Source organism: Oxyura jamaicensis, chromosome 1 (genome assembly GCF_011077185.1).
Source record: "Oxyura jamaicensis isolate SHBP4307 breed ruddy duck chromosome 1, BPBGC_Ojam_1.0, whole genome shotgun sequence".
NCBI classification, from domain to species: Eukaryota; Metazoa; Chordata; class Aves; order Anseriformes; family Anatidae; genus Oxyura; species Oxyura jamaicensis.
The window spans coordinates 182,746,445-182,771,786 of record NC_048893.1 but is presented as its reverse complement, the minus strand read 5'-3'; the positions used below and the strand labels follow the sequence as shown (position 1 = coordinate 182,771,786).

At 48.6% G+C, this 25,342-nt stretch overlaps 1 protein-coding gene across 5 annotated transcripts in view; it reads right to left on the bottom strand.

Annotated features, from left to right (window-relative positions):
• Positions 1 to 5,856: 5,856 nt before the first annotated feature.
• Positions 5,857 to 25,342, bottom strand: part of SLC7A1 (solute carrier family 7 member 1) — a 35,826-nt gene continuing 16,340 nt past the window's right edge. For 4 of the 5 annotated variants that reach the window (XM_035325395.1, XM_035325385.1, XM_035325401.1 and 1 more), the window contains 11 exons: positions 23,555 to 23,938; positions 20,285 to 20,443; positions 18,966 to 19,140; positions 16,927 to 17,051; positions 15,123 to 15,345; positions 14,146 to 14,285; positions 12,379 to 12,481; positions 9,894 to 10,105; positions 9,433 to 9,581; positions 7,663 to 7,771; positions 6,700 to 6,809 (listed from right to left, as the gene is read on the bottom strand). In XM_035325395.1, the coding sequence (XP_035181286.1) occupies positions 6,700 to 6,809; positions 7,663 to 7,771; positions 9,433 to 9,581; positions 9,894 to 10,105; positions 12,379 to 12,481; positions 14,146 to 14,285; positions 15,123 to 15,345; positions 16,927 to 17,051; positions 18,966 to 19,140; positions 20,285 to 20,443; positions 23,555 to 23,924 (1,875 nt within the window). In that variant the 5' untranslated portion in view covers positions 23,925 to 23,938. Of the gene's footprint in view, positions 6,810 to 7,662; positions 7,772 to 9,432; positions 9,582 to 9,893; positions 10,106 to 12,378; positions 12,482 to 14,145; positions 14,286 to 15,122; positions 15,346 to 16,926; positions 17,052 to 18,965; positions 19,141 to 20,284; positions 20,444 to 23,554; positions 23,939 to 25,342 lie in introns of those variants that run through there. The other variant, XM_035325375.1, reaches the window with a different exon arrangement.

Below are 25,342 nucleotides of genomic sequence, written 5' to 3'. Positions count from 1 at the left end.
GAAAGGGAGATCTGTGGGATGGCTTTATGCTCTGCTAGGGGCGAAGAGCCTGCACGCGGTCCTGCCCTGAGCACCAGGGTGCAGGGAGGCGCCAGGCGGTGCGTGCAGGCGGGTGGGTGACTGTGGGACAGCGTGGGGGGTACGGGCACGGGTGGGGTGGCACAGCCGTGCTGCAGTGCCCAGCTGGGAGCTGCTCTCCAGCTTTCCGGGGATGCCCTCAGGTTTCACAGGCTGCGGCTCAGACACAGCTTCGACCACCGTCAGCGCGCCCCTGGCCCCCACTGCGGCGCTGACGAGTAACAGTGATCCTTTTTTTTTTCTCCTTTTTTAGAGAAATTTATTTTTGTAGAGGCTTTTGCATGATACTGTGATACCGAGTACATTGCGCATCTTGTTAGAATAGACCTTTCCACACCGGCTGGCTGTTGAAATGCATTACTAGATTTTAGCGTGTCCAGCAAGTACAAGCTGAAAATAGAATAGCTACGTAGCACACAGACAGCCACAAAGCCCCTCCTTGCCAGCACAAAGTTACTCACTTTCATCCTTGCTAAATGCACAGGCACCTGCAGTACCTACTGCCTCGTCGTGTCTCACTCTGCTGATGCAATCCCGACACGGCCAGAGGATACAGCCAGAGTTGGTACCATGATGCTGAACGGCTCCAGGCTAAACACGGCACAGCATATTATCAGCCTGAGATGGGTTGGCCAAGCCCATCCTGTTTTAAATTTCTTCGCTGTTTTCCTCTGTTTCTGGTGCTTTCCTTCTCTCTTTGTTGGCTTAAATTCATATGCAAGAGATGCTTCCAGCAGTGAATTGGGAGCGGGGCTTCAGTGGTGGGAGAATGGGGACCGATCCCAGCTCCACCATCGTTTGGTGTCATTGCCAACCCCTTTCCCAGCGAATTTTTGCCTCCCAATCTTGCCTGTCACTGGGTTCTTCCTTGGTGTGGCCCCTGGGCCTGCCCGATCGCTAGCAAAGCTGTGAGAAGCTCTGCCTGGCCGGGAGGGAAAACCTCCTGGTTTTCCAGCAAATCCAGCAAACCTTCCCTGTGGGGATGCGATGGGTGTTTCCTGCTACTGCAAGCCCAAGAACAGTTATTTCCCCCCAAAAAAAACATCATTCCTTTTTCCTGCTCCTCCTCTGCCCTGCTCCTCCTTATCTCTGGGGACAGGGGCGTTCCCAGGGGACGGGGACCCTGAGACACCCCGCTCATGCCATGTGGGTGCAAACCCAGCTCCGAGCCTTTGCTTTTGGGGTCTGGCAATTTCCCAAATGTCAGAGCTGCTGCGGCTGCTTCCCCCGCTTTGTGGGGCAGGGCGGCCTTGGGCAGGAAGGAGTTTTACGGCAGGAGGAGGAGGCAGCACGTGCCACGGGCACCCGCCGGGAGGCTGGCCCCAACGCTGCCCTCCCTAACCCTAACACGTCTTCCTCGTCTTCCTCGGGGAGAGGGTGCCTGCCAAGTGCCTGGCGAGGACAGCAGCAGGCTCGCACGTATCCTCGCACAATACGAGCAGGGGGGAGGCAGAGCGAGGACCCCGTCCTCCCTTTTTCCCTCTTGGGAGCCAGAGCTGGGAATTCAGGCCTGGCATCTCCCGCTGGAAAGGTTTGCAAGTGCTTGGGGTTAGCGCGGCAGATGCACGGCGGCAAAGGCTGGTGGTGGTGGCGGGGCTGGGGGAGGAAGGTGAACGCTAACAGGTGCAAAATCAGGTATTTTACGTCTCTGCACTGAGCGTTTGTGTCCCATGGACACGCCGAGGAGCCTCTGTACAGTTCCCACGCAGTAGGAGTGCTGTGGTCCGGTTTACTCTGTGGCTAATGAGTACAGGAAGAGTTTGTATTATTTCAGTTACGATGTACAGATAAGTGTAATATATTCCTGATAATAAACACGAGCGCCAGCACACGTAAGGGGCAGGCGCATAAAAACCTGCTGTGTCCTGCGGTGTTTTCTGGATGTCTGCGTGCACAGAAGCTGGGGGGAACGAACGGCAAAGCAAAATCCCACCACAGCGTGGGAAAGACCTCTCCGAGGTCGGTGCTCGTGGACGAAGCCGAAACGAGGCGAGAAAGGCTTGAAAAGGGGGATAAACGACAGGCACGACTTATTTGGCTACCGAGAAAAACAATGTTTTAATGCTGTACCACATAATTACAAGTGAATTTCCAAATGCCAAAGGCTTCGTTTGGGGGAGAAGTATTTACAGTGTCGGCAGGATAAGAAGTATGCTGCACGCTCGCGCTGTGCTCTGGGGGCAAGTTTCACATTGTAGAACTTAAGGCTTCAATCGCTGAACACAGCTGAAAAACAAACCCAAACGAAACCAAATAAAAACCCCAAATCCCAAAATGAAGATTAAAAAGTAGATTTGTCTGCGGAACAAGCATTAAAACTATTTACCACGCCTGTAAGAAATATTCTGGGAAAATCATTAGGAAAATAGACCATCAGACAACAGAAAGGTATATACACTTTGCTTAATAATTAAAAAATAAAAATATACAGACTCTTCCATGGCTTCAGTCAGTAAAAATCGCTTCGCTGAAGGAACGGCCCTCGCTCACCACCAATTTGGTAGCACACCGGCTCTGGGGTGGGCAGCGCCGTGCTCCCTGCCCTTCACCTGGCACGGGTGGCTCGAAGGCAGGGCCACGAAGTGTGGCACCGAGCAGCTCGCCCCATGTCTTGGAGCAGGAGCAAATACCCTGAGAAAAGCCCATGAGGCTGCCGGTGCGAGTGGCTGGGAAGCCTCAGCACCGCACCCTCGTGGGGTGCCCTCCCTTCGCCCACCCCGCAGCCCCGCACCAAGCTGACACCACTCAAAAGGCGACCTGCCCTTTTGCCTCCCCAAAAACTCAAGCCCAGCAGGCGTTGGGAGGTTATCCAAGGATTTAGAAACAGAGATGCTTTTTCCGTGAGAGGGAAGAGGCGTCCTTTAAAAGGGGATGGTGCTGACACAGGGGGGGCTGCGGGGAGCCTTCTGCTATGGGAACCAGCACCGCGTGCCCTCCACCCCCCAAACCCTCTCCGCTGCCCGCCAGGCCGGCGTGTGCTCGCTTATTCACCAGGACAGACGATAACAAAGCTCATTTGTAAGTGGTTTTCTGGGGGTGGAAATGCTTGTGCTAGCAGGAATTTGAGAAATCCCACTGGAATCGATTAATATGTAAAACGCCACCGCTAAAGAAGCTGATCTTACAAAACACAAACATAACACCCTAATAATATTGCTTGCTGCTCCCCGAGCCAGCAGGAGAGATGCTGGCTCCCCACAGGCACGAAGCAGCCAGCGACTGGCACCCTGTGAACAGGATTTCTTCCCAAACCCTGCCCAAAAACGAGGCGCAGGGCCGCAGGGGCTCCCCTCCCCATCCTGCTGCACCCCACGGTGCCGAGGGGGACGGCACGCACCGGGCGCTGATGGCTGCTGCCCAAACCGGTGGCAAACTGCACCCCGAGGGGTGAGAATAACACAAAATGAAGCCAAAACCCAGCCGGCAATGACTTTCAGCAACCAGAGAGTTACATTTGTAAGCAAATAAGCAAAAGCTAGTCGTTTGGTTTTTTTTACACCAAACAATTAGCTCGGGGGAGCGCTGTTGTGACAGTTTTCCTTGGGGAAAGGCTGGCTGGCTGTGCCTCGGGGGGCTCCTCTGCAGGGAGCAAACTGGGACCGACCAACCAGGCTAAAATAAGGTCAGTCCTTCGGGCCAGATCCTGCCCCGGAGGAGCAGGCAGGCTGTGTTTATCACAGACCCAAAGGGTCTGTTCTTGCACCGAGCAAGGCATCGCTCCTCTGCTCCTCCCACCTCCCCATACAGTGAAATGCTCTGCATCTGTACAAAACATTCTTACAACAACAAAACAAAATAATTACCAAATTATTTACATAGAAAAGCTCAAACGAGTGAAGGCATATTGTTCACAACAGCGAGGTTGTAGCAGCAGCTGCATGTCTTCAAACATAGCTGGCTTCATCTATGTTACATGCAGACATCAGCAGGGAGGCAGAGACCAAAAAAAAAAAAAAAAAACCAACAAAATAAAATTAAATAAAAATAAAAACTCGCCCATTCTCAAAGTCCTGGGCATCGTCCTAGAAAGAGGGAGCCCATTTTTTTTTCTTTCACCTTTTGGGTTACCAAAGAGAAGTGAGGGGGATGGAGCCACAAGGAGCCCGTGCCAAACCCGCCGTCCCCTCCTGACACTTGTGTCCCTGTGGCCACATCGTGCTCCAGCCAGGGACATCGCGGCTCCGACAAGTGGCAACAAAACCTCCTGAGAGGTGGCCCAGGGTGGGCTGCAGGAGCCTGAGACGGGGAGAAAGGCCCTCGACTCCTACAGCAGATTTGCAGCAGGTGGGGCTGGGGCTGGGATGCGTAATGGCACATCTGAATGCAAGCTCTGGGGGAACAGAAGGGTTTTCCTATGGAACCTCCTCGGATAAAAAAAAAAAGAAAACAAAGAAAAATGGCCCCAGCCCAGACTTTCTTCTTCTTCTAAGTGCTGCAATTCCATGCCACAAAAGCTGAAGTCAAGTTACGGAACATAAATACCAGAACAGATCCCTAAGCAGACAACAAAAAATAAGTTAACATTTATATTAAAAAATACATACAGCAAGAAATCTGCATATTTTTAAATAATCCTCTTTGGAAACACCCTTCCAGTCAGAATTCATATCGTCGGTGCTGAATGTCTCAATTGCTCACAACTGGTACCCAAGGTAGAGAAAAATGTCCTTCCGTTTTTGGTACAATGGGAAACTTAAATCCCCTCTGAGTTTCCCTTTTTTTTTGCCCTGCTACCACACCTTCAGTGCTTTTCAGGAGGCTGTGGAGTGTGTTGAGTTTGCCCATGTTTAAAATAAACCAGATCTCAACTTCATGGGTTTTAGTTTTGATATTCTTCTCTCCCTGCTTGAGCAAGACTTCATATGTGCAGAAGGAAAAAAGGCTTGGCAGATGGTCAAGGCCATCTGCCGGTACAAAAGCGCCCTGAAAACGCACCCGGAAAGCAAAGCACAGCTTCCAGTCACTCCATCCAACTCCATCCCGGCAAGCCCCTGGTCAAGTCAAATTTAGGAGCCTGTTCCTCAGCTCTCCCTCAGTACGACGGGGACAGGAGCCCTCCCCTTCATCACCGAGAGCTGTGCTGACAAACAGGTCAACAGCTGTGGAGGGCACCTAAGGCAGCATCCAGCCGAGTTAGGGAAGGGTTTTTCTGCAGTGTCTGTTCGGGATTTGTTTTTCAGTACAAGCTAAAACACGGATTTCAGTCAGTGGCGTTACATGGGCACGACCCATCTTTCTAATGCTTTAACAAGCCTTTCGTAGGGCAAGGAATTTGGCTGGGGAAAGATATTTGAGGGAATTAAGAAAAAAATGTCTTACAGCAAAGCCGAGGAGATCTCTGCATTACCAACTCCACGCAGACCCCGGCCTCACCTCTGAATGTCACAGAATCGCAGCATGGGTTGGAGCAGGCAGAGACATCTTCCACTAGACCAGGTTGCTCAAAGCCTCACCAACCCAACTCTGAACGCTTCCGAAGACGGAGCAATTCCCACCTTTCACAGTGACCAGGCTCTGGAGAGCAAGCCCACATCAAGCCGGGCCCTGGCACGGTGCTGAGCACGGCGCAGGAAGTGCAGCTAAACGCTTTGCTTAATTCACGTGGCCCACGCTGGGGCAGCTCTTCTGACTTCCAACCAACCTGATGCACGGAGAGGAAAGTGGGGCCCTACTTATTTTCTGACCTGGGCTCGAGAGCACTTCTGCCACCCCACCACTTGGCCCCACCGCTGGCAATTTTTGATGTGAAGAGGTAGGAAGGCTCTTTGGAGACACCAGTGCTATTAAAGCCATTCAAGTATTTGCACCAGCTGGTTTTATGCCAAAACCTGGAAATCCCTCTGCCGAGCACATAGTTATCAGGAACATCCGTCTGCATTATCTGCACGCTGGTAAATGACCACTCACCCAGCAAGCAGCAACCAGAAACCCTCCCAACATCCCACAGAAGTGGTGCGCTGTAAAGCATACGAATACTGAGTTAAAAAAAAAGTTAAATACAGTAAAAACTATGAAACCCAATACTTCTAAAGAACGTAAATCTTGCGGGTGCTTTCTTAACCAGGTGAAAGCTTGTGTTTGGCAAGAGCCTTTTTGTTTTTTTGTGCGTACACAAGTGGTACAGCTGGCATCAGGTGAAGTAACGATCTGGTCTAAGCACGACAGTAGCAATGCGGATCTGCTCCGTGTATGATCAGGTAGAGTATCTGGGGGGAGGTAATTCCCAGGGCTACTGAAAGGAGGGCCTTCGGGAGGCCTGGTTTCATAGCAGCATTTAAGGTTAACTGGCACACAGAAGCCATTTTCTTTCTACACACACTAAAAAATAATAAAAAATAATAAAAAATAAAAAAACAGGAGAGGGAGGAGGGGAAGCGCATAGCCCCGGGTTAGCTGACAGTGCTGTCGGGAGCATGCCAGAGGTGCGGCTTTTTTCCTTGCCATCCCTTTTAACTGCGCTACGAAGCAAACTGCAAGCTGCAGCAACAGGGCCGGGGATTCCCACGTTATGCTTCCTGGTTTCTGCATTACTGATTAACCGGGGGCAACGCCTCGGGACCCCCCTGGCACAGCTGCCTCGGCTGCAGCGGTTCCCCAGGTGCCCGTGAGCCCAGCGCGCAGTCATTTGCAGCTGTCCGAGCCAGCCTCCGTGCTTCTCTCCGCGTCCGCCGAGGCTGCGTACGTGGCTTCCACGCTGTGCCAGATTCCATAGGTGAAGTAGATGATAAAGCCTGCGGGAACCGAGGGGAGAGCAAGGTTAGCTCTGTAAGGGAACACCTGGAGCGAGGTTCAGCTCGGATGATGTCCAGCAGGAAGAACATAATCTAGGTTTTAATCCAGGTTATAAATCCCACAGGTGGAATCTAGCAATCTAGGAGGTTTGTACAGAGGGGTTTAAGTTTTGGGTGCCTCTGTCTGCCCCTGCATAAGGCGGTGCTGTTGTAGCCTTGGGATGCCTTCAGGCCAGGACTTCTTAGGGAAGTATTAACATTCATGAGTACATTGGAATGCCAAAGGGAATAGGAGAAAAATGAGAAGTGGGCCAAAAGGAAGCCATCTGGAGCACGGTTTTGCCTTGACCAGGTTCAGAGTAAGGTGAGCAGTTGCTTCAATGAGCCCTAACTAATCCACCTCTCTTCAATCCTCCAAATCTCCTCCCATTACAGGAAGAAGTTACAAAGCAGTAGCCTGGCAAAGCTCCTGAAATCCTACAGATGACAACAAAGTGACAGACAATCACAATCCCATGCCACAAACTGCCCAAGATCTCCCCCTGCATAATCAAGTACACAAACTAACAAAATGGCAAAGAAAGGTAACATTTGCTTCCATTTTATGTAGCTGTGCATGAAGCTAATATGGAAGCAATGCATAAGATGCAAGACGGGTGGTTGTTGTGAACTCACAAAGGCTTCATGACCCTTGAATTTAAAACGAAGCCCAAAACACACTGTCTAAATGGCTTTCGTAGGTTACCTGGAGATTAAAAGAGAGCAGAACCCCTCCCTGGGGTGCTACAATAAATGTATAGCTAACAAAATCTCATAACTTTGAACAGACGCATTTTTTCTCTCTTAAACTCACCTATGAGCATCCAGACTGCAAATCGTATCCACGTGCCTAGGTCTAGCTGCATCATGAGGTAAACATTCACAAAAATACTCACAATAGGAAGGAGGGGCAGAAGGGGTACCTGAAAAAGCAAGAGGGATACATTACATCGGCCGGAGAGATTAATGGGCAGGCAATAACACCACAGCCCTGGTTAAACGGGAAGTGACGGCTCCCCTCTGTTTTAAGAATGGATGTCCTCGTTTGGGGTCTGGAAGGAGGCAAGAAGCAAACTTTAACTCCAACACTACGAGGGGAAGAAGAAAAGGGGAAAACCAAGGACAGCATCAAAGCAGGCACCTACTGAAGACCAGGAGAAGGAGAAAAAAGCATGTCAGAGGATGGATCTGAAGAACTTCGTCCAGCAGGTACCAAGGAAGCTGAGCAACACACAGCAAACTACTCCAGAGCAGAAGGAAAATAAAAAATATGGTAAGAGACCAGTGCAGCTATACCAACAGTGACCTGAAAATCAGAAGAATGATAAAGCCAAAATGCAAAAGCAGAATATGAAAAACAGCACAATGTAGAGACAAAGTCAGGAAGGACTAATTTTAAAAATAGAAAGGTCTGTGAATATGGTAGAACTGAGAGGAAAGTGAAAAATATTCTCTTCACTTTTAAGGAAAAGGAGATTTACAAATACATTTTTAAAAAAGTCTGAAATGTTTTAAGCCTTTCCTGGTTTAAGCTTCAACAAAAAACACCCCACACATTCACGGGGGCCAGCCATTCCCTTCATTAAGAACGGGATGGACATACAAGTTAGAAGAAGGAAGAGTATTTTCCTAAATTAGGGCGCTGTCAAGTCAGTAGGGACAAATGGCATTGCCCTGCGGGGGTAAGGTGTGTATCCAGAGAGTGCAGAAACGATCTCTGAACTATTATTAGGCGCCTCCGAGAGCTCTTGGTAGACAAATTACCTATTAGAAAGAAATATGGGAAAACAACTGGGGAACAAACCAGTCAGCCTTAGATTCCTGGAGAGATTTTGGAGAAAAATCACTAAGCAGTCAGGCTGTAAATGTCTAGAAGACAACAAGGAGATAAGAAACAGCCATTACAGATTTAGCAGTGACAGGTCTAATTTTCTGTTTTGGTCAGGGTAGTGCCTGAGGGCAAAAAAGGGAGTTAAAATATCCTGAGTGTCAGGAAGAGAGATCTCAGAAGGAAGTTCAGAAAATACAGCCCAGACAACAGCTCCTAACTTTTCTGCTCCTAGGTACTTTGTTTGCACTTGTGGGACCCAAAAGATGAGCTGCAAACGCTAACGTGAGAAACTCTGCTTGAGTTAAAATTTATTGAAAAACTGTAACTTAAGAGCAGTCAAAATGAGAGTACTTTGGAGGACGGGATTAGAATTCAAAACTGCCTTTGTAGATTGAATAGCTTGTAATCAAAATGAGGAAACGTGACCTGCAGGATTATACTGAAAAAAAAAGATTGGTAGTTTTTCGGTAGAAAAAGGATGGTGTGCTTGGGCAGGGCAAGGGAATGGCGTGAGTTGCTCTTATTAATTCTGTTAACGAGAGAATGGTCATCCCTTAGTCTGCATCACCAACAGCAGGAGACTAAAATATCAGCTGAACGTGCATCATGGAAATTGAGGCTAAGCTACTGGGAACAGCTTGCCAGCTGTCTGGGCAACACAGCACTGAAAACGTGACAAGGAGAAGAGCTGGTGTCTTCTGCCAACCACCTCCCAGGCAGCTCTTTTCTAGCTACACCTCCCAGGGCGCTCACCTTAAAGGAAAGCTTGGTCTTGCTTTCGGGCTGTTTCCATATAACGAAGCTGACAACGAGAACCAGTATTGCAGCAATAATCCACACGGCCTTTATCAGAATGGTTGGCTCGAGGGCGGTCAAGATACAGCTGCCCACAATAAGGAAACCTGTGAACAGACACCACAAGCTTACTGAAAAAAAAAAAAGAAGGAAAAAAATACAAGCAGGGCAATACAAAATCAGAAAGCACAGCAAACAGAACTGCAAAACAAGAAAACTAACGCCCTTCCCCTATACACCCCCCACACTCCATCTGGGTATTTCTCTTCAAGTCATCAATGTAACCTGTAGATCCTCAGTTACTTTAGCTGATACAAGAGCTCATCACAATTACAGGTAATTGCAAACAAGCAAGGAGATGAGCTTTCCCACCACGGTGTGCACAAGGCTCACCAGCTGTCTCGCTGCCCGGTGCTTACCGATGATGAAGGTCGAGACGTTCACCACCGAGCCGGAGAATTTGGAAGGGTCTGAATTTGGGGGACACAGTATGGCTTTGAGGGAACATTTCTCCTCTTCCTCTGGCAGAAACCCAGCCTGCGACTCGCTGGTGCTCACAGACTCATTGTTATCTGTCTCCTCTGTTGTTCGAGCCATCTGGTAAGCCAAATTAGGTTGCTCTGGCTGATACCTAGGAAAAGAGAAGTGAGACAAAGAATGCATAGGCTTGGCATAGGGTAACAGAAAACTGACTGCACCCCAGATCCTTATAGCCTCAGAACAGGCACACATAATGTCTACAGACTTCTGTTTCAGGGGGAAATCTGAGGATTTTTTCACTACATGAGCAAATACAATCATCTGTCACCGCCTAAAGTTTGGTGGTAACGTCCACGTTTTAAGCTGGACGGTGATCTCTTCCATAAACCTATCACCCCCATCACCAAAATATTATCAGGTGATAGCAGGAGGCCTGGAGAAGGACGTGCCAGGAGAACAGCCAGATGGTCATGAACAGGCTGTGGGTTTATCTGTGGCAGTTGGGCTCTCGTGTTTTGGTGTGGAGGCAGCTGAACTAACAGCTCAGCACATATCACGCCCTGGCAGCTGCTGATCACACCACGCTGTGACATTCCTGGTGTGCTGTCCTCCTCTGGTCCAGCCTCTTGTTGCTTTGTCTATTGCTACATAGCAAAGAATGGTAGTTTTTTGTTGCATGTGTCGATAACATTTCACTTAACAAGGCCCTGACGCACAACCACATGAATCCATACACAAAAAGCACTCTTCCAGCCCCAGCTCTTTTTTAAAGGCTTCTCATGTGGCTCTCAGCCCAAGCCTAACTGAAGGAGAGGACCATTTTGCCAGGCCCCTTAAAATCACTTCTGTGGGGATACGTTGACAATGAGAGCTTTTGTGAAAGATGAGTTGTGAAACGCAGTGAAATCCTTGGGTCCAGCCACAGCAGGGTATTAGTCACAGCACCTTACAGCTCTGGAAACAGCAGAGGTTTTTCTTCAATAGGCAGCCAAAGCAGCTGCCCTGGCTGCTAAAAGGCTGACTGTCAGCTCTGCAAATCTATGATGGGGAAAATGCCACATGATAGGTACTGCAGCGTGCAAAAGCAAATTAGGAAGACATTTACAGCCATATGGAGACGAGAGGGCCAGGAAACCAGAGGAGAGGTATGAAGGGCAAGGAAAATCCTCTAGCTCTGTGCACTGGGGCAGGGTGGACAGCACAGGCACAAAGCACCAGTATTGAAGTACAGTGTTGGCCCTTCATCAGCTCTTAGTTCAGTGCATTTGCTATGAACAGGTAAAAAGAATCCTCTAGATTTTAAATAACTCATTGAACACAGAAGGGTATTCTTCAGCAACGCGATCTTCAAAATCCAGCCCTTCTGGTTAGAGTGCCGCTGTCAGTGAGGTGCCAAGCAATTAAGACGCTCCATTTTCAGCTTATGCTCAGGAAGCTGTGGGAGTTCAGCACTTGTAAAAAGACATGCACTAAGGCACTGATCCTGCAAACCATGCTCAGCTTCACTACTGCTGCTAGACCCTGCTCCTACTGCCTTACTTGGGTGACTGAGCATGGGAACAAGCTGCCCAGAGAGGTGTGGGGTCTCCTCTCCTGAAGATATTCAAAAGATGTCTGGACACAATCCTGGGTAAAGTGTTCTAGGGGACCCTGCCTGAGAAGGCAGGTTGGAGTAGACGATCTCCAGAGGTCCCTTCCAACCCCAACCATCTGTGATTCTGTGATTACTTCTGGGACAATCTGCAGCACTTCACTGCTGACAGAAGGGTATCCTTGCTGACTTTCTCTAGGATGTAGAGCAAAGGCAAAAGTCATGAGCAACACAGCCCCACCTGGCTTTAATGCTCAGGTGAGAGCTGAACTCCCACTCTCACACCTTCTCACTGAAATGATGAAAGAAGGGGGAACCCCCACGTCTCACCATGAGCTGGCTCTGTTCTTCAAGCACCAAAAAGGAGCCAGATGTCCAAGAATCTTCAACCCTGCTGCTCATGATAGCTCCTTCATTCCCACTGCTCACATCATAGTAGGAGCATACAGACAAGGATGCCTTTCAACAACCTATTTTCTCTTGAATCCCCTTTGAAAAGCCTGAAACTCTATCCCCATTGGGAACAGCAGTGATGATGAAGCAGGCATCCAGGACCACCCATCTCTCACCACTACCCATGGGCACATCTCCTAGGACATGCACAGTCTGACAGCTGCAAAGGTGGTGTGGACCAGGGGCTAAGCAAGTCCTGAGGACTCCCTTGCACCTCCAACTAGAACAAAAGCCCACAGCCTTAAAGAAACAAGTCTTTCACATGCTTAGCTGGAGATGTTCACGGTTTTACTGGGTCTGTGGAAATTATGAGGGCATCTGGCTACCCTGTGTGGATTTCTGTCCGTGTGGCACAAGGGAGGCTCTTTCTACATCCATACCTCAACACCAGTACGCAGGCTGCCACCAAGGAGTAAGCCAGGAGGGTCCCGATAGACATGAGATCCACGAGATCTTTCAGGTCGAAGAGAAAAGCCATAACAGCTGTGGGGGGAGAGGAAGGTGAGAGGGAAGGAAGACATTAGCACAGCAGAACACGCACATCCCAGGAGCATTATCTACAACACAGCACAAGTGTGACTGTTGCTCGGGACTTGGCAAGGGGAACGCAGGGAGCTTGTGTCATCCTGAGATGGGGAAAGGCAGGACGCACTGAGCACCAACGGCCCTGTTATTCCCTGAGTCTCATATGGACTGTCACAGTACAGTCTCACCAACTCAAACCAAAGGAACCGCTTATTATCGTAAATGTCATCCTGTTTTTCTTATATGGGGATGTTGAAGCAAGGACACCCTATATATAATACACCTGTAAGAGAAGCAAGGCTGGGGTAACACTCATCTCTATCAGCACTGAGCAAGCATTTAAGCCACAGCCTCGTTGCCTGAGTCCCCCAGCACATCCTTGGCACCTCTGAGACCACAGTTATCTCCTGGAAGTACTAAAAAAAAATAAATTAAAAGTACTGTCTGCCATCTCCTACAGACTGCTTGCACACCCTCTCTAGGCAACTCTGCTGTACAGACCTTTGTATAAACACCTTCAGAAGGAGAAGCAAGGACATGCAGGACAGACCTGCAGTCAGAGATTCAGGTAACACTTTGGCAGCACAGGTCATATGAGAGCAACAGGGGTTTCAAAGCTGAGCCTGATCCAGTCTGGCTCCAATGCACTGCCTCAAACTCAAAAGCCAAAGCAATGCTGAAGCTCAAGTGGCAAGTGCTCCCACGTCTGCAGCTTTGGTTGCATGCTATCGACCACGCTGGGGTGATCAGGAGACACTGCGGACTAGGTTTTCTTACTTTATCTGGCTCTTCGCTCCCCAGTCTGGACTCAAGGCTCCCTGAAGACAAAAATGTGAGGGAAGTAGCTGTGTGAAAAACTCCACAGGGACCAGACTGCAGCTGCAGGAGGCTGAGCTGTTTCACTGGAGCTTAGAGCCCATTGTGACAGTTTGGCAACAACTCCTCACTCAAAGGTGGCACATTCTTCCACCAGAGGCTTATCCCCGATTTGGATGGCAGAAGGTAAAGGAGAAAGCAGCAGCACTCTTCTGCTTGCAAGGCACTGCAAGGAAGGGGGTGGCTGTGAGAAGAGGATAAGCCACTTAACTTTGCTGTCTGCTTTAATTCCTGTGTTCCTGGGAGGTGGGAGAGGGAAGGGGAGGACAGGACTGCGACCAGCTGCGACTACCTGATTAACAAATGCCTGTGCCACAGGGTCCATCTGCTCGTCTCCGGCTGCTCTGGCATCTTCCACCAAGCAGCTACCTACAGACAGGGCAGGATGCAGGGGCTGCAGCCAAGCCACGCCAAGAGCCCCAGGAATGCTGGGGCACAGCTGGCTGCCACCTGCGGGGGGTTAATTATTTCTAAAGCCGGCCGAGCACCCGGGGAGTGGATGAAGGCAGCTCTTGGCATGAGAGAGGACGCCTACAACGAGCTCGGAGCAAGAGGTACAGACACACAGCGAGCTATTCACGTTCACCCTGCCCTTCTGCTTCCAGGCCTTGGAAACCCAGGGCATGCTCTGGGAAGTCATGCTGTGTGGTATATCCGATTAGTAGCGAGCGTCAGGCAGGCTTATCTGCCCCCAGGATGAGCTTATGTCTCTGCTCCACTCATTCACGCGGTTCTTAGGATCTTACCTGCAATGGCTCCTGACGTCACCGTTGCAATTATTGGAGTTTTTCTCTTCTCATTGACTTTGGCCAAAAATTTAAAGAGAAGTCCATCTTCTGCCATAGCATAAATTATTCGAGGCATTGGAAACATGGAGCCAAGGAGACTAATAGAGAAAGGGGAAATAATCTACTTACAACACCTCCTGCTGAGCACAGGAGCACAAAAGAAATCAAGTTTATGGCAGTAGAAACGCAGAACAGGTGGCTTTCATTCACTTCAGCTTCTTTTTCAGGAGCTCCCTCTGAACAGCCCTGTTGCTGATAGCTGGCAATGGAGGCACAGCTCTGCAATTTTGGATAGCTTAACTTAGCCTTGGGGCATAGAACCAGCCTGACTTTCAGGTGTCAAAATATCTGTAACTTCTTTCAGCCTCTATGAGTTGCTCAGCTAATTGCATATGTCTAAGATGAACTGAAACAACAGGTCTCCAGGGAGAGTAAGAACATGACAGGCTCTGCCTCCAGCCTGCCCTGCCTCACAGCCAGATGGCTGTCCTGCAGGCAACCTGCAGACAGACAGCCCTGGATATTGTAAGCCCCACACACTCCAGAAATGCTCCCTGCTACCTGACTTGAGTCTGCTCCCCACTCAGCAGGCCAGGCAAACTGTACAGGCATTGCTTCCCTGACTCACTCACTGATCCCAGATTCATATTACAGACATACGCCGATTGGGTTTGCTGCCAAGATGGGTGTTTCTGAGGTGATACTGGTCATGTGTATCGCTCAAGTTTATCACAGGTTGAAACCCTGGGCTTTTTGAAGTCAACGGCTCCGAATTTCATCCCTGACCCCAGCTTCTCTGCTAATAAAGACCCAGGGGAAGGGGACGAAGGCAAACAAGCTGGGCCACTACACAGCCCTGACACGCACCGTTTTATAAAGAAGCTAGAGATAAGCGTTTGCTTTCAAAGAAGCACCAAGGAAGAGCAGTGTCTCACCTCGTAGAAAGTGCACACAAGGAACCGACCGCTACCGCATAATTGGCTCCATCCCAACCCACATATTTAAAGGCGTTGGGTAAAGGGCTGTTGGTATCCAGCTGGTAGTAAGGCATCATGAGCGTCAGGGCAGCTGACACGCCAAAATAAGCCACGAAGCAGATGAGCAGAGACGCCACGATGCCGATGGGAATGGCCTTCTGGGGGTTTTTAACCTCCTCACCTAGAAGAAAGAAGTTGGAGCATCAGCTCACAGACGAGCAAGAACTTTATCCAAGTCTAAGGCATAATGGCTGGAGATTTCAAAGGCTCTGCCGGCAGCAAGGCTGCTGTGTGGAGCTGCACACTCTCAACAGCCTAAGGAGCCTTTCACATACCTCAGACTTGCTCCCACTTCTGCTAGATTCCTTCACACAAACATTTGTGGATGACGTGTAAACTCAGGCATAGAAACAATCAGGATTAAAAGCAGTGCCTTCCCCAAAAGGGTTATTTTTATCTCCAACTGCTCCTGCTATCCCACTGATAGTGCAGCCCAAAACAGCTCAAACTCACAAGTGACAAGACAAAAAATATCACGCAGTTGTGGGACAAGTATTTAGGTCAGAATTTCCATCAGCATCTCCACCAAAGCAACTGCACTGTGACCAGAGCACCCTACAGGCTCAGTTCCAGGGAAGGTCAGGCTTTTCATTTCACATGAAAATCATACGGGTCTTTGAAAATCCCTTTCAAAAAAGGACTCCCTCTGTTTTCTATAGAATATTTTGGACAACCAAGTTGGGGGAAATGAGTAAAAAAAATAAAAAATAAAACAGTGATGCAGACAGTGATTAATTAAGGAAGAGCTTTGAGGCTTCCTTGTTCTCCAGAACTGCTTCTGTCTCAAAGCAAAAGTTTCTGAGGCTTGGCATTTCAGGAGGATGAACCAATAAGCAGACTCATGTACCTATAAGTCAAAGACAGATGAATGTGCTTCTCCTCCAAGGAGAGGCCCCAGGGCTAACTGAAGTAATGGAGCCAGCATTTCTCAAACTTCTTGGAACACGAGGCAGTACTTTGTTATCTGTCACTGTGATGATCTCCTCCCTCTGTTCCAGCTTTGAAGCAACTCATTTCTTGCCAAATGTGAAGTTAAGGGTAATCCTTCCTTTCTCCAGGGGAATTAGATTCTTCTAAGGCAGGAGAAATGTCACAACGCTGATGGTTACTCTCTCAGAAGGAGATCTCTGAACCTTTGGAGATAAAAACTCCCCTTCATTTTGAGGCACTGCTTTAGGTGGAACACTCCTCCTTGGAGGCTCCCTCTTTCTCTGGCTCTTTAAATACTCCAAGCCAGTGGAGCCTGGAGTATTTAATAACCTGATTAAAGCATCTTCTGGAGTTAGAGGTTCAAACTCCACCAGCCACACAAGTTATCTGAACCTGGGTTTTACTGCATGCCTGCTGGTAAAACTGGCCGTGTTTTCTACTGAGTCTGATCTGGTTATTATCAGCAGTGAACAACCATGGGATTGAGCCCTGGAGGCAGAGGAGAAGGGAAAAAGCTCTTTTTATGGGTTGTATGATCTACCCACCTGCCACAACAGCCAGAAGGCAACATTTGTGCACCCAGGGACTTGGACATACTCAGCAGTTTGAGTATTAGGAGCAGCTGAGGCAAAAATGCATTTTGGGCTGAGGTTCACAGGGAAAATGCATGCAGTGTCACGGATTACTCATCATCTGTGCTGTAAAACATTCCTGAAAGCCAACCAGCCAGCAACCAGGTTCACATCTGGAATGAAGATGTATTCCCTCTTACCTGTCGTAGCAATACAGTCAAATCCAACGAAAGCATAAAAGCACGTGGCTGCCCCTGAGAGGACTCCTTTCAATCCATAGGGCATAAACCCTCCAACACCATAGAGCTTTTCTCCCTGGGTATGACTGAAAAACACGACATGGGGTTAGAAGGCATTCTGCCTAGATGGCAGTAACAAAGCTAGTCATACAGCTCATACCGACGTCCACAGCTGGAGTTCAAAGGAACACGCTCTCCTTTTCACATCCCAGCACACAAATGCTGAGGAAAATGCTCAGCCCTACCCACTGCTGAGCTTTGGACTGGCCTGCAACAGCCTGGGGAATGCAGGGACTGAAAATGGTTCATGGTTTATTCTCACCGCATGGTTTATTCTCACATTTTGGGATAAAAATGTCTTGGCTAAGACAGGGAGAAGATAACATGAATATTAAATTTTCTCCCCTAATAATATTGTATGTGTGTCGATATACACATCCATTTCAACAAGCTTTTGAAAAAGCACGACGTGCTGAAAACTAAAGGCAGAGAAAAATGTAAACCATCCACTGTTCACCTAAGATGAACTTGGACGAGGTATGAGGAGACATCAGAGAGCAACGTAGGTTGCCATGACAGCCTAAAATCTACCCAATGCTCCACCCCCAACCTCAAAACTCCCTTCACCAATCTTGTATCCAAATCCTGTGTGTGAGGTGAGGTGAGGTGCCTGCACCTCTTACAAAGCAAATACTTTGCTGAGCCTGATCCAAAGCTCATTACAGCAGGCACCTAATGACTCCAGTGCACTCTGGATCAAAGCCTGAGATACACCTGCCTGTGTCGAGACACATGGACAGAAGATCCTTCAGTTAAAGTAACTTAGGCCACTCAAAATTGAGGAAGAAGCCTTGTAAAGATGAATCAATTCAATTAAGGCAAATCCCAAATCTGCACGTCTTATCAGGTAGAAGCATCTGAACTCTCTTGTAGGAGTTCCACTGAGAGCTGAAAACGCGCCTGTTATTTGCAGAAATAGCACAGCCTAAATGTGGATTACTCTGGAAATAATGATAAAGCGAAGCAAACCCCAGACAGACTTTACAAAAATAGCAGGAGCTATGGGTGAAAGAGCTACAGTTACACTTTGAAGCTACTGCACTAATTGCTGCTTGCATGGGAGTAGCAGGAGGGAGGGAGGGGGAACCTTTCCTACAGAAGCAATTTGTTCGCAGGGAAGAAGATCACAGCAGGTTGAATTTTTCCAGAGAAGCTCAATAAGTGGCTTGTATACAAGCCAGACTAGACCCATGCAACATTTATAAATCTCTCCAGCATGTGCCAGCCTGTGTTTCCTTGCAGGCCAGCGTGAAGGGTTTAGATAGTGAGCCAGGACTGAGCTGATGGACGTGGAGACATTTGAAAGCCAGAGAGCAGTCATTCTGTGTTACACAGTCTCAAGTGAAAAATTAACAGCCCTTTATTACTGGCTACCCTTGCAAGCTCCTTAATTTTGGTGTTTTGTGGGAATAGAGGATTTTGGCCAAGCAGCAAAACATCATTAAAAATGGATTTGTGATATGCTTGCTGCAGTGCATTAAAATAATCTGCAACTTGCCTTCCATTTTCTCAGGCATTTGGGACCAGGTCTCCCAAAGGTACAATGGTTCTTCAAGGAAACTGCCCAAGTGTCCAAAGAAACTACAGAGCTACACTTGGTCGTGGCTTAGAATAGGCACCAGAGCCAGCCTGGTGGCAGCTTTGAGCGAGGTTATCCAAAAACCTCTTTTCTCCCAACTTCGGATTCAAGTCATGACACTGGAAATGGTCACTCCTGTGCAGAGCCCATGCTGGCACAACCTAACTCCCAGCAGGTTCACCCCAACAGAGTAGCCCACATTCAGCAAACGCCCACCAAAACCATCTTTGCCCCCAAAGTGTTTGGTGAAGGAGGAAGCTATCCCATTCACTGATCCTCTGAATCGCTCCACAAACCCTCCTCTAAACCTGATGTTGAAAATGCATCAATTTAAGGTCTGAGAAAAAAAGGTGAAACCTACTTGTCCCAGAAAATGCCATGGCTGGTGTTGTAAATGTCCTCTTCGGTCAGCTGCCAGTTTTTAAGCGATCCTTTCACAAAGCCAGAGACCATGACGAAGCCAAGGACGAGGATGTTGATGCAGGTGAACACTTTGTTCACCAGGGCAGATTCTTTCACACCAAAAATTAAAAGCCCTGCAAAAAGAGCAAACATGCAGTCAGGTATTTCACCACCAGCGGCGTGCGCAGGGGGCTGGCGAAGGAGACACAGAACAGCTCCCTTACTGAAAACATCAGCGCTGTATCAACACTGAGCTCTTCCCAGCTTAACATTTCTTGTTTCTCCACAAAGCCAAGCAGCTCAGGTAGGCCAGGATTAAGCCACTGGGAAGGAGGACAGGGCCTCCAGCCCACACATTTCCCCTGTCTGAAGTAACACACCTTCCCACACAGCGTGCCCATTTGGGACGTGCCCCAGGAAAGGTGCTTTACCTCACGGCCCTGTGCTGTGCCACCTAGAGCCAGCCACAGACTCCAGGCAGGGACCAGGAGAAAGCCAGGTGGGTTTCCATGAAGGGACACTGTCTTAGAGGTCCTGGCCAAAGGCAGGCGTTATCAACAACATTCACCTCTCCTTGTGAGCAGGGGAAATTATGATGCCATCCTCACAAGGACTGAAGCCAAGAGTTCAGCTACTTCTAGCTTAAGACACGGAACAAGGTGGCATTGAGATTCCTGCTCCTGTTGAAATCAGTGGGAGCTTTGCCTACGAGTTCAGCAAGAGCAGGTTTTCAACCTCTTGTCCATCAGGAGAAGAGTGTATTTGAAAATTGAAGCCCATACCTATTTCCATGTTTTGACACCTAATATAAAAAAATAGTACATGAGGTTGCTACTGAGTCCAATATTTTTCCCTCTCACTTTTCTTGGCCCAAGGCACGGAAAATTGGCAGATTATCAAAGGGGGAATAAAAGTAGTAGAGTAACAGAATGAAATCCTTGTATAATAGGATTTGTGGGGGGAAGGATTAGACTTCCATACCTGATTGAGGATAACAAGTCATCTTTTCTTTCCTTCCTTACATAAAATTTGATTGAAGGCTTTAAAAGCGGCCCAAAAATATCAGCAACGCTTCCCTCTAATTAAAAAGCTTGTAAACAGGATATGCCCAGCGCCACCTCCACTGCAGCTATATAGGTCAATCCAACCCTTGTAGCAAGAAAGAGCCTTCAGTAAGTTGTCCAAAATAAATGAGGACTTTGTGCCTATTCCAAAAGCAAACAACGAAATTACAGAAGAGGGAGGTCCAAGACTCCCAAGCCCCTCTGAGGATTTTACCTGTTAAGATGATGATGATCACCACAGCGAAGATGTCTGGGTATTTGGCTAGCACTCCCGGAGCATCCATCGTCATGTATTTCCTACAGAATTCCTCAATGTGCTGGCCGATGATTTCATCGAACGTCGCGCTCCAGGCTCTGGCCACGCTGGAGGTCCCTGTCACAGGGCAGAAAGGATGCGGGTCACCTTCTGCAGCTGCCGCATGCTCCAAACACAGGGCACTTTGCACAGCTTTCGGCCATGGCAGGTCTCAAAGAAACCAGTGACTGAAGGCAGCCTTGCATTCAGAGCTCAGGTGCTAGCAGAATTTCCTCTGCGGACCCAGCCCACTGCTGAATTAAGGGCAAGCACAGGGAGGTGTGGGGCCTGCCTCCTCCCAGACCTAGTGAGTGGCAGTCTGGGACAGGGTGAAGGTCCCCATCGGGTGTTTGCCCTCTGGAGCACTCCAAACCTCAGCCTGTACTCGTGCTTAGCTCCTACTTTGATGGCAACAAAGGCCATCAGCTGTCTCAGACTCATGCTCTGACAAGATAAAATCCCTTAACCGAGTGGTTTGGCTTCCTAGGAAACCTCAGCTTTGCCTTTAGTTACCTAAAATGACCTTTTCCCCCAGCCTCCAGAGCTCACTATATATAACAGCATCTAATTGCGTGGTATTATTAATACTGTACATAATTGCCTGGTCACAAGAATACGAGGTTGGCTTGCTTTTGGTTTGCAGAGCAGTTCCTTAGAGGACTCTGTGCCCACTAAAACCTAGGGCAGTTTTTCCCAGCACGGGCACCTACAGGGAGGTTTTCAGGTCCCAACTCCAGCTCTTGTGACCATGTCAAACAACATCCATGCCTGCCACAGCTCAAACCTCTTCTGCAGCACCTGCCCGGCAGCACCTGTAGCAACGCTGGGAACGTTCCCTGTGATGATGTGGCTTGTCACCAGTGTGATAATAAGCTACAGATCAGTCCTGTTTGGATACTGAGCTCACTGAGATGCAGAGGTACGTAGAGTGAATGCATTTAAAGAGATGGGACATCAACTTCATCTCAAAAAACTCTGGAAGTTGCTATACACTACATCACAAATTTTCTGCTTCACTTCAGACAATTCAAGGGAAAAGGCTATTTCTTTACTGCTGTTTCTGTTTGGGTTTTTTTTGGTCTTGGCTGTAACGTTTCGTGTTCTAGGACAGGAACAACCAGCTCCTGCACGCTTTATATTGGATGCCAGCTGCTTGGAAGCCAGTTCCATATCACTATCAGTTTATCCTGAACTCTCTGTAACCAACAGGCTTGAGGAGTGGGGGGAATCTGACATTCTTCCAACGTTGCAGACACCTGGATAACATCTTTGTTGCTGCCGAAGAGCTTGGCACAAAGGCATTACACCTGTACCCAGGAGGGTGGTGCCCATGGCCACCATCATCCCGGGACCCCAAGGTTTTGTTTTTTCCCAAATAATTTTATGAACGGGTGTCTGAAAGCCTCAGTGACAACGTCAGGTTGGTTGAGCCCCTTATAAATCTAATCTCCCGCCACCTTGGCTGGCTTTGGTGGCACTGCTTAGGATTTTCTGCTGCGCAACTGAAAAAAAAATAAAATTGGCTTTCTGCCCCCTCTCAACCCCCAGCTCTGAACCGCAGTGTGCCTGCCAACACAGCTTTCTCTCCCACGCCCCTGATGCTGATGGGAGTTGTCCTTATTCAAAAGATGGGCAATCAACACGGGAAAAAGTTGCATAAGATAAAGAAGTGAGACCTCGTACAGCTCACATCTTCCTTGGGCTGAATTTTCTTAGCCACCCTTCTTCCCAAATTGTGAGGAAGCCAGTTGCAAACATTTGTTTTTGTTACAGGGCTGAATTAAAAGCAACCAAGTTGTGTTAGAACTCCTTCACAGACAACACCTGCATAGTTTTTAATGAGTTTTCGACCCTCTGGTAACACAATAAGCAGCCAACTCAAAACTACAGGCTGAGGCAGTGGTTCAAAAGCCATGTTGAGAGGACAAAAAAATATCAGTCTCAGCTCAGACTGGGAGTGTAATGCTAGGTGTACAATCTTTCCATGGTGAAATTGCAGAATCAGGTTTTGGGACTGTGCCAAGGCTTTTCCATGGCTACGTAAGTCATTTTTGTGGTCCAGTATCATGGTAGGAAGGGCTGCCATGTAGATAACAAGGTAAGGAGCATGAAGAAGACTGCATGTCATTACCCTTTTGGATGAGATGATAAATCACCAAGAAATCTGTTCCATTTTTCTACACGTAGCCTAAACAGAGTCCATTTTAGAAGTCTGGAGGAAATTATATGCTTACTTTTTTTAAAAAAACTGTTTTCATCTCCTCACTGGAATGAACCTGATTCATAAAAGAACCACAGGACTCAGATTTCCTAAGGAGATGAGGTTAATTAACTCTGGCTTTTCAACCTCTCATTTGTTATTAAAAAGAAAATAAGAGAGAGGAAGAGGAGGAAAAGGTTTCAGGGAGCACACAGACCAGAGCCAGCACAAGCAGCTGTTACATCACTTTATCACTCTTGATAGGAACTTACACTTCCCAGCTCCATGGGAACTAATCTCCAAGGTAACAGTTGCACATCCCATAAAATGCAGTTTAAAAAAAATAACCTCCTTTAATCATTTAGCATAACGCTGTTTTTCATTTTAATTCGTTAAGTCTTCACTCTCAACTGGCAAGTTGGTTGCAGCCTTAATTATGGGCATGATGACAAGCCCAGAAGGTGCTTGGAAAGACACGGATCCTTAATTGGCAAAGTGTGCCTTGGTTTTAGTGCATCAGCGGGGCTGCACGCCGCGTGCTCAGAGCATGATGCAAGGCCTCTCCTAACAGGAGCGAAGGGCTTAGGAGGGATTTGGCTTGGACCTTTCAGAGTCTGCAGGAAGCTAAATCCTGCCACCACCACTCACGGGACAGAATTCTGATCTCCAGATGCTTTGAACAGGTCTCAAAGGGACCAGAAATTAATTCCTAATCAGCTGCCATGGAGAAGCATCCTTCTGTCAGCCTCTTCTTTCTCAGCAGCCAGGGCATACCAAGTGGGTGATGTGGGAGTTCAGGGGAAGTAGCTGTCGTAATAATCTGGCTTCAGGACAAAGCCCAGGGTGTATCGCTCACCTTGCAGGGTGACAGGAGCCACTGTCAGTACACTCTGCTGAAGAACCCTCAAACCTTCATTGGGTTTTAAGAAGGACTAAAGGGACTAAAGAGGACTGAAGCTAGGGTCTCGCCACACACCCTCCGTACTTACCGATAACGTAGGAGAGGATTAAATTCCACCCCGTAATGAAGGCCCACAGCTCGCCCACGGTCACGTAGCTGTACAGATAAGCTGATCCTGTCTTGGGAACCCGGGCACCGAATTCTCCGTAGCAGAGCCCGGCCAGCACAGAAGCCAAGGCAGCGATCAAGAAGGAGATCACGATGGCAGGCCCCGCATTTTCCCGTGCCACGGCCCCGGCCAGGACGTAGACGCCTGCACCCAACGTGCTGCCGACGCCCAAGGCCACCAAGTCAAACGTGTTGAGGCACCGCGAGAGCCGGCTGTCTTCCCGAGTGCAGTCCACATTTTTCCGGCGAAGGAGCTGGTTTCCAAAATTGAGAATTTTCTGGCACTCCATCCTTGTGGTTGGGCCTGCGAGAAAGAAGCTGTCATCGTTAGCTGGACCAGGCACATCCCACCAAACAGCACTGCTGCGAAGTTATAGCGCTGCACCCTGCTACGCTTCAAGGGAAGCATCTTCCCACTTACATTCCTCATTTTCACAGGGCAAAACATCTCCTTCAGCACATTTGCTAGGTTTATCGCAGGGAATCAAAGCACAAAAACAAAAAACAGCATTTTCTGCTTCCTACTCCCATTCATGAAGCCTGGGCAGCCGCAGGAGAACAAGATGTGCTCTCCTCAGCTCCCACCCGCTTCACAACCACGCAGCTCATACACAACTGGGCAAGCCAAAAAAGCAAAGCCTGTCTTCCACATTTCAGGGCACTTTTTCTGTGCAGGGAATTAAAAAAAAGGTACATGTTTGTAGTTATATAGACTTTTAAAGTCTCAGGGGTGAACTAAGAACAAAACCTTGGAGCATTACGTCCCAAAAGAAGGCACCACACGTGCTGCTGTCCCTAGAGGGAAACGTGACCAGGTGCAGCGGCGGGACACCGTTTGCAGTAAAACAGAGCCACGTTTCTCTCTCGGAGCTCCAGCTCCTGCCAGCAGGCAGTAGCACAGGCTGGCAACTGCCCACAGGCTGGAACAGATACAATTTGGGATAAAGGACACGCAGAACCGAGCTTTATTTAATTTGGTTACACTTGAGGCAAAGGCTCAAGCTGGTTTTTATTTGCATCAGCTACATGCAGCTCCCTGGACTTCTCAGTCCCAGCAGGACGGCAGCACTGCAAGAAGGGGGCATGCAGGGAAACCACGGGGCAGCATTTCCAGCTGTGGTCCCATGCCAGCAGCGTGCTTCCAAAGGCACACGAATGTGTAATACTGTCCGTGAAGCCTTTCAGATCACCCATATATGCTAAGATACATTGTACAGAAATGCCCATCTTATCAATTTTCAGAGGACCACAGCTGCATCCATCATACCTGGAAGTGTATGAAACAAGTCCCAAGGCAAAGTGATGTTTATCTGCCTATAACCGATGCCCCTGCCATCCCTGTGTACAGACAGACGTGCTGGCATGGCCAAACAGCGGTGGGCAGCGGCTTCAGCTTGTGAGCAGCTCTGGTGCAGCTCCCTGCTTGGGACTTTATGATGGGATTAGCAGTGGGGTAAAGCAAACTCCTCTTGGTGGATAAGCCATGCCCTGGTTCTTCCTTATAGCTCGCCCTTAACCTTTCTCTTCTGAGTGTTGTTCCCACTGGTTGTAGCAATTCTCTTCAGCCCACACCCCGCCATCCTACCTTCATCCCAGCATCACCATCCTCAGCCAGCTGGCAGTCGAGTGCCGTTTAGACCACTAATACACATGGCACTCCAACACCAGTGCTGAGAATAACATGTAGACAAAATATCGCTACATGCAA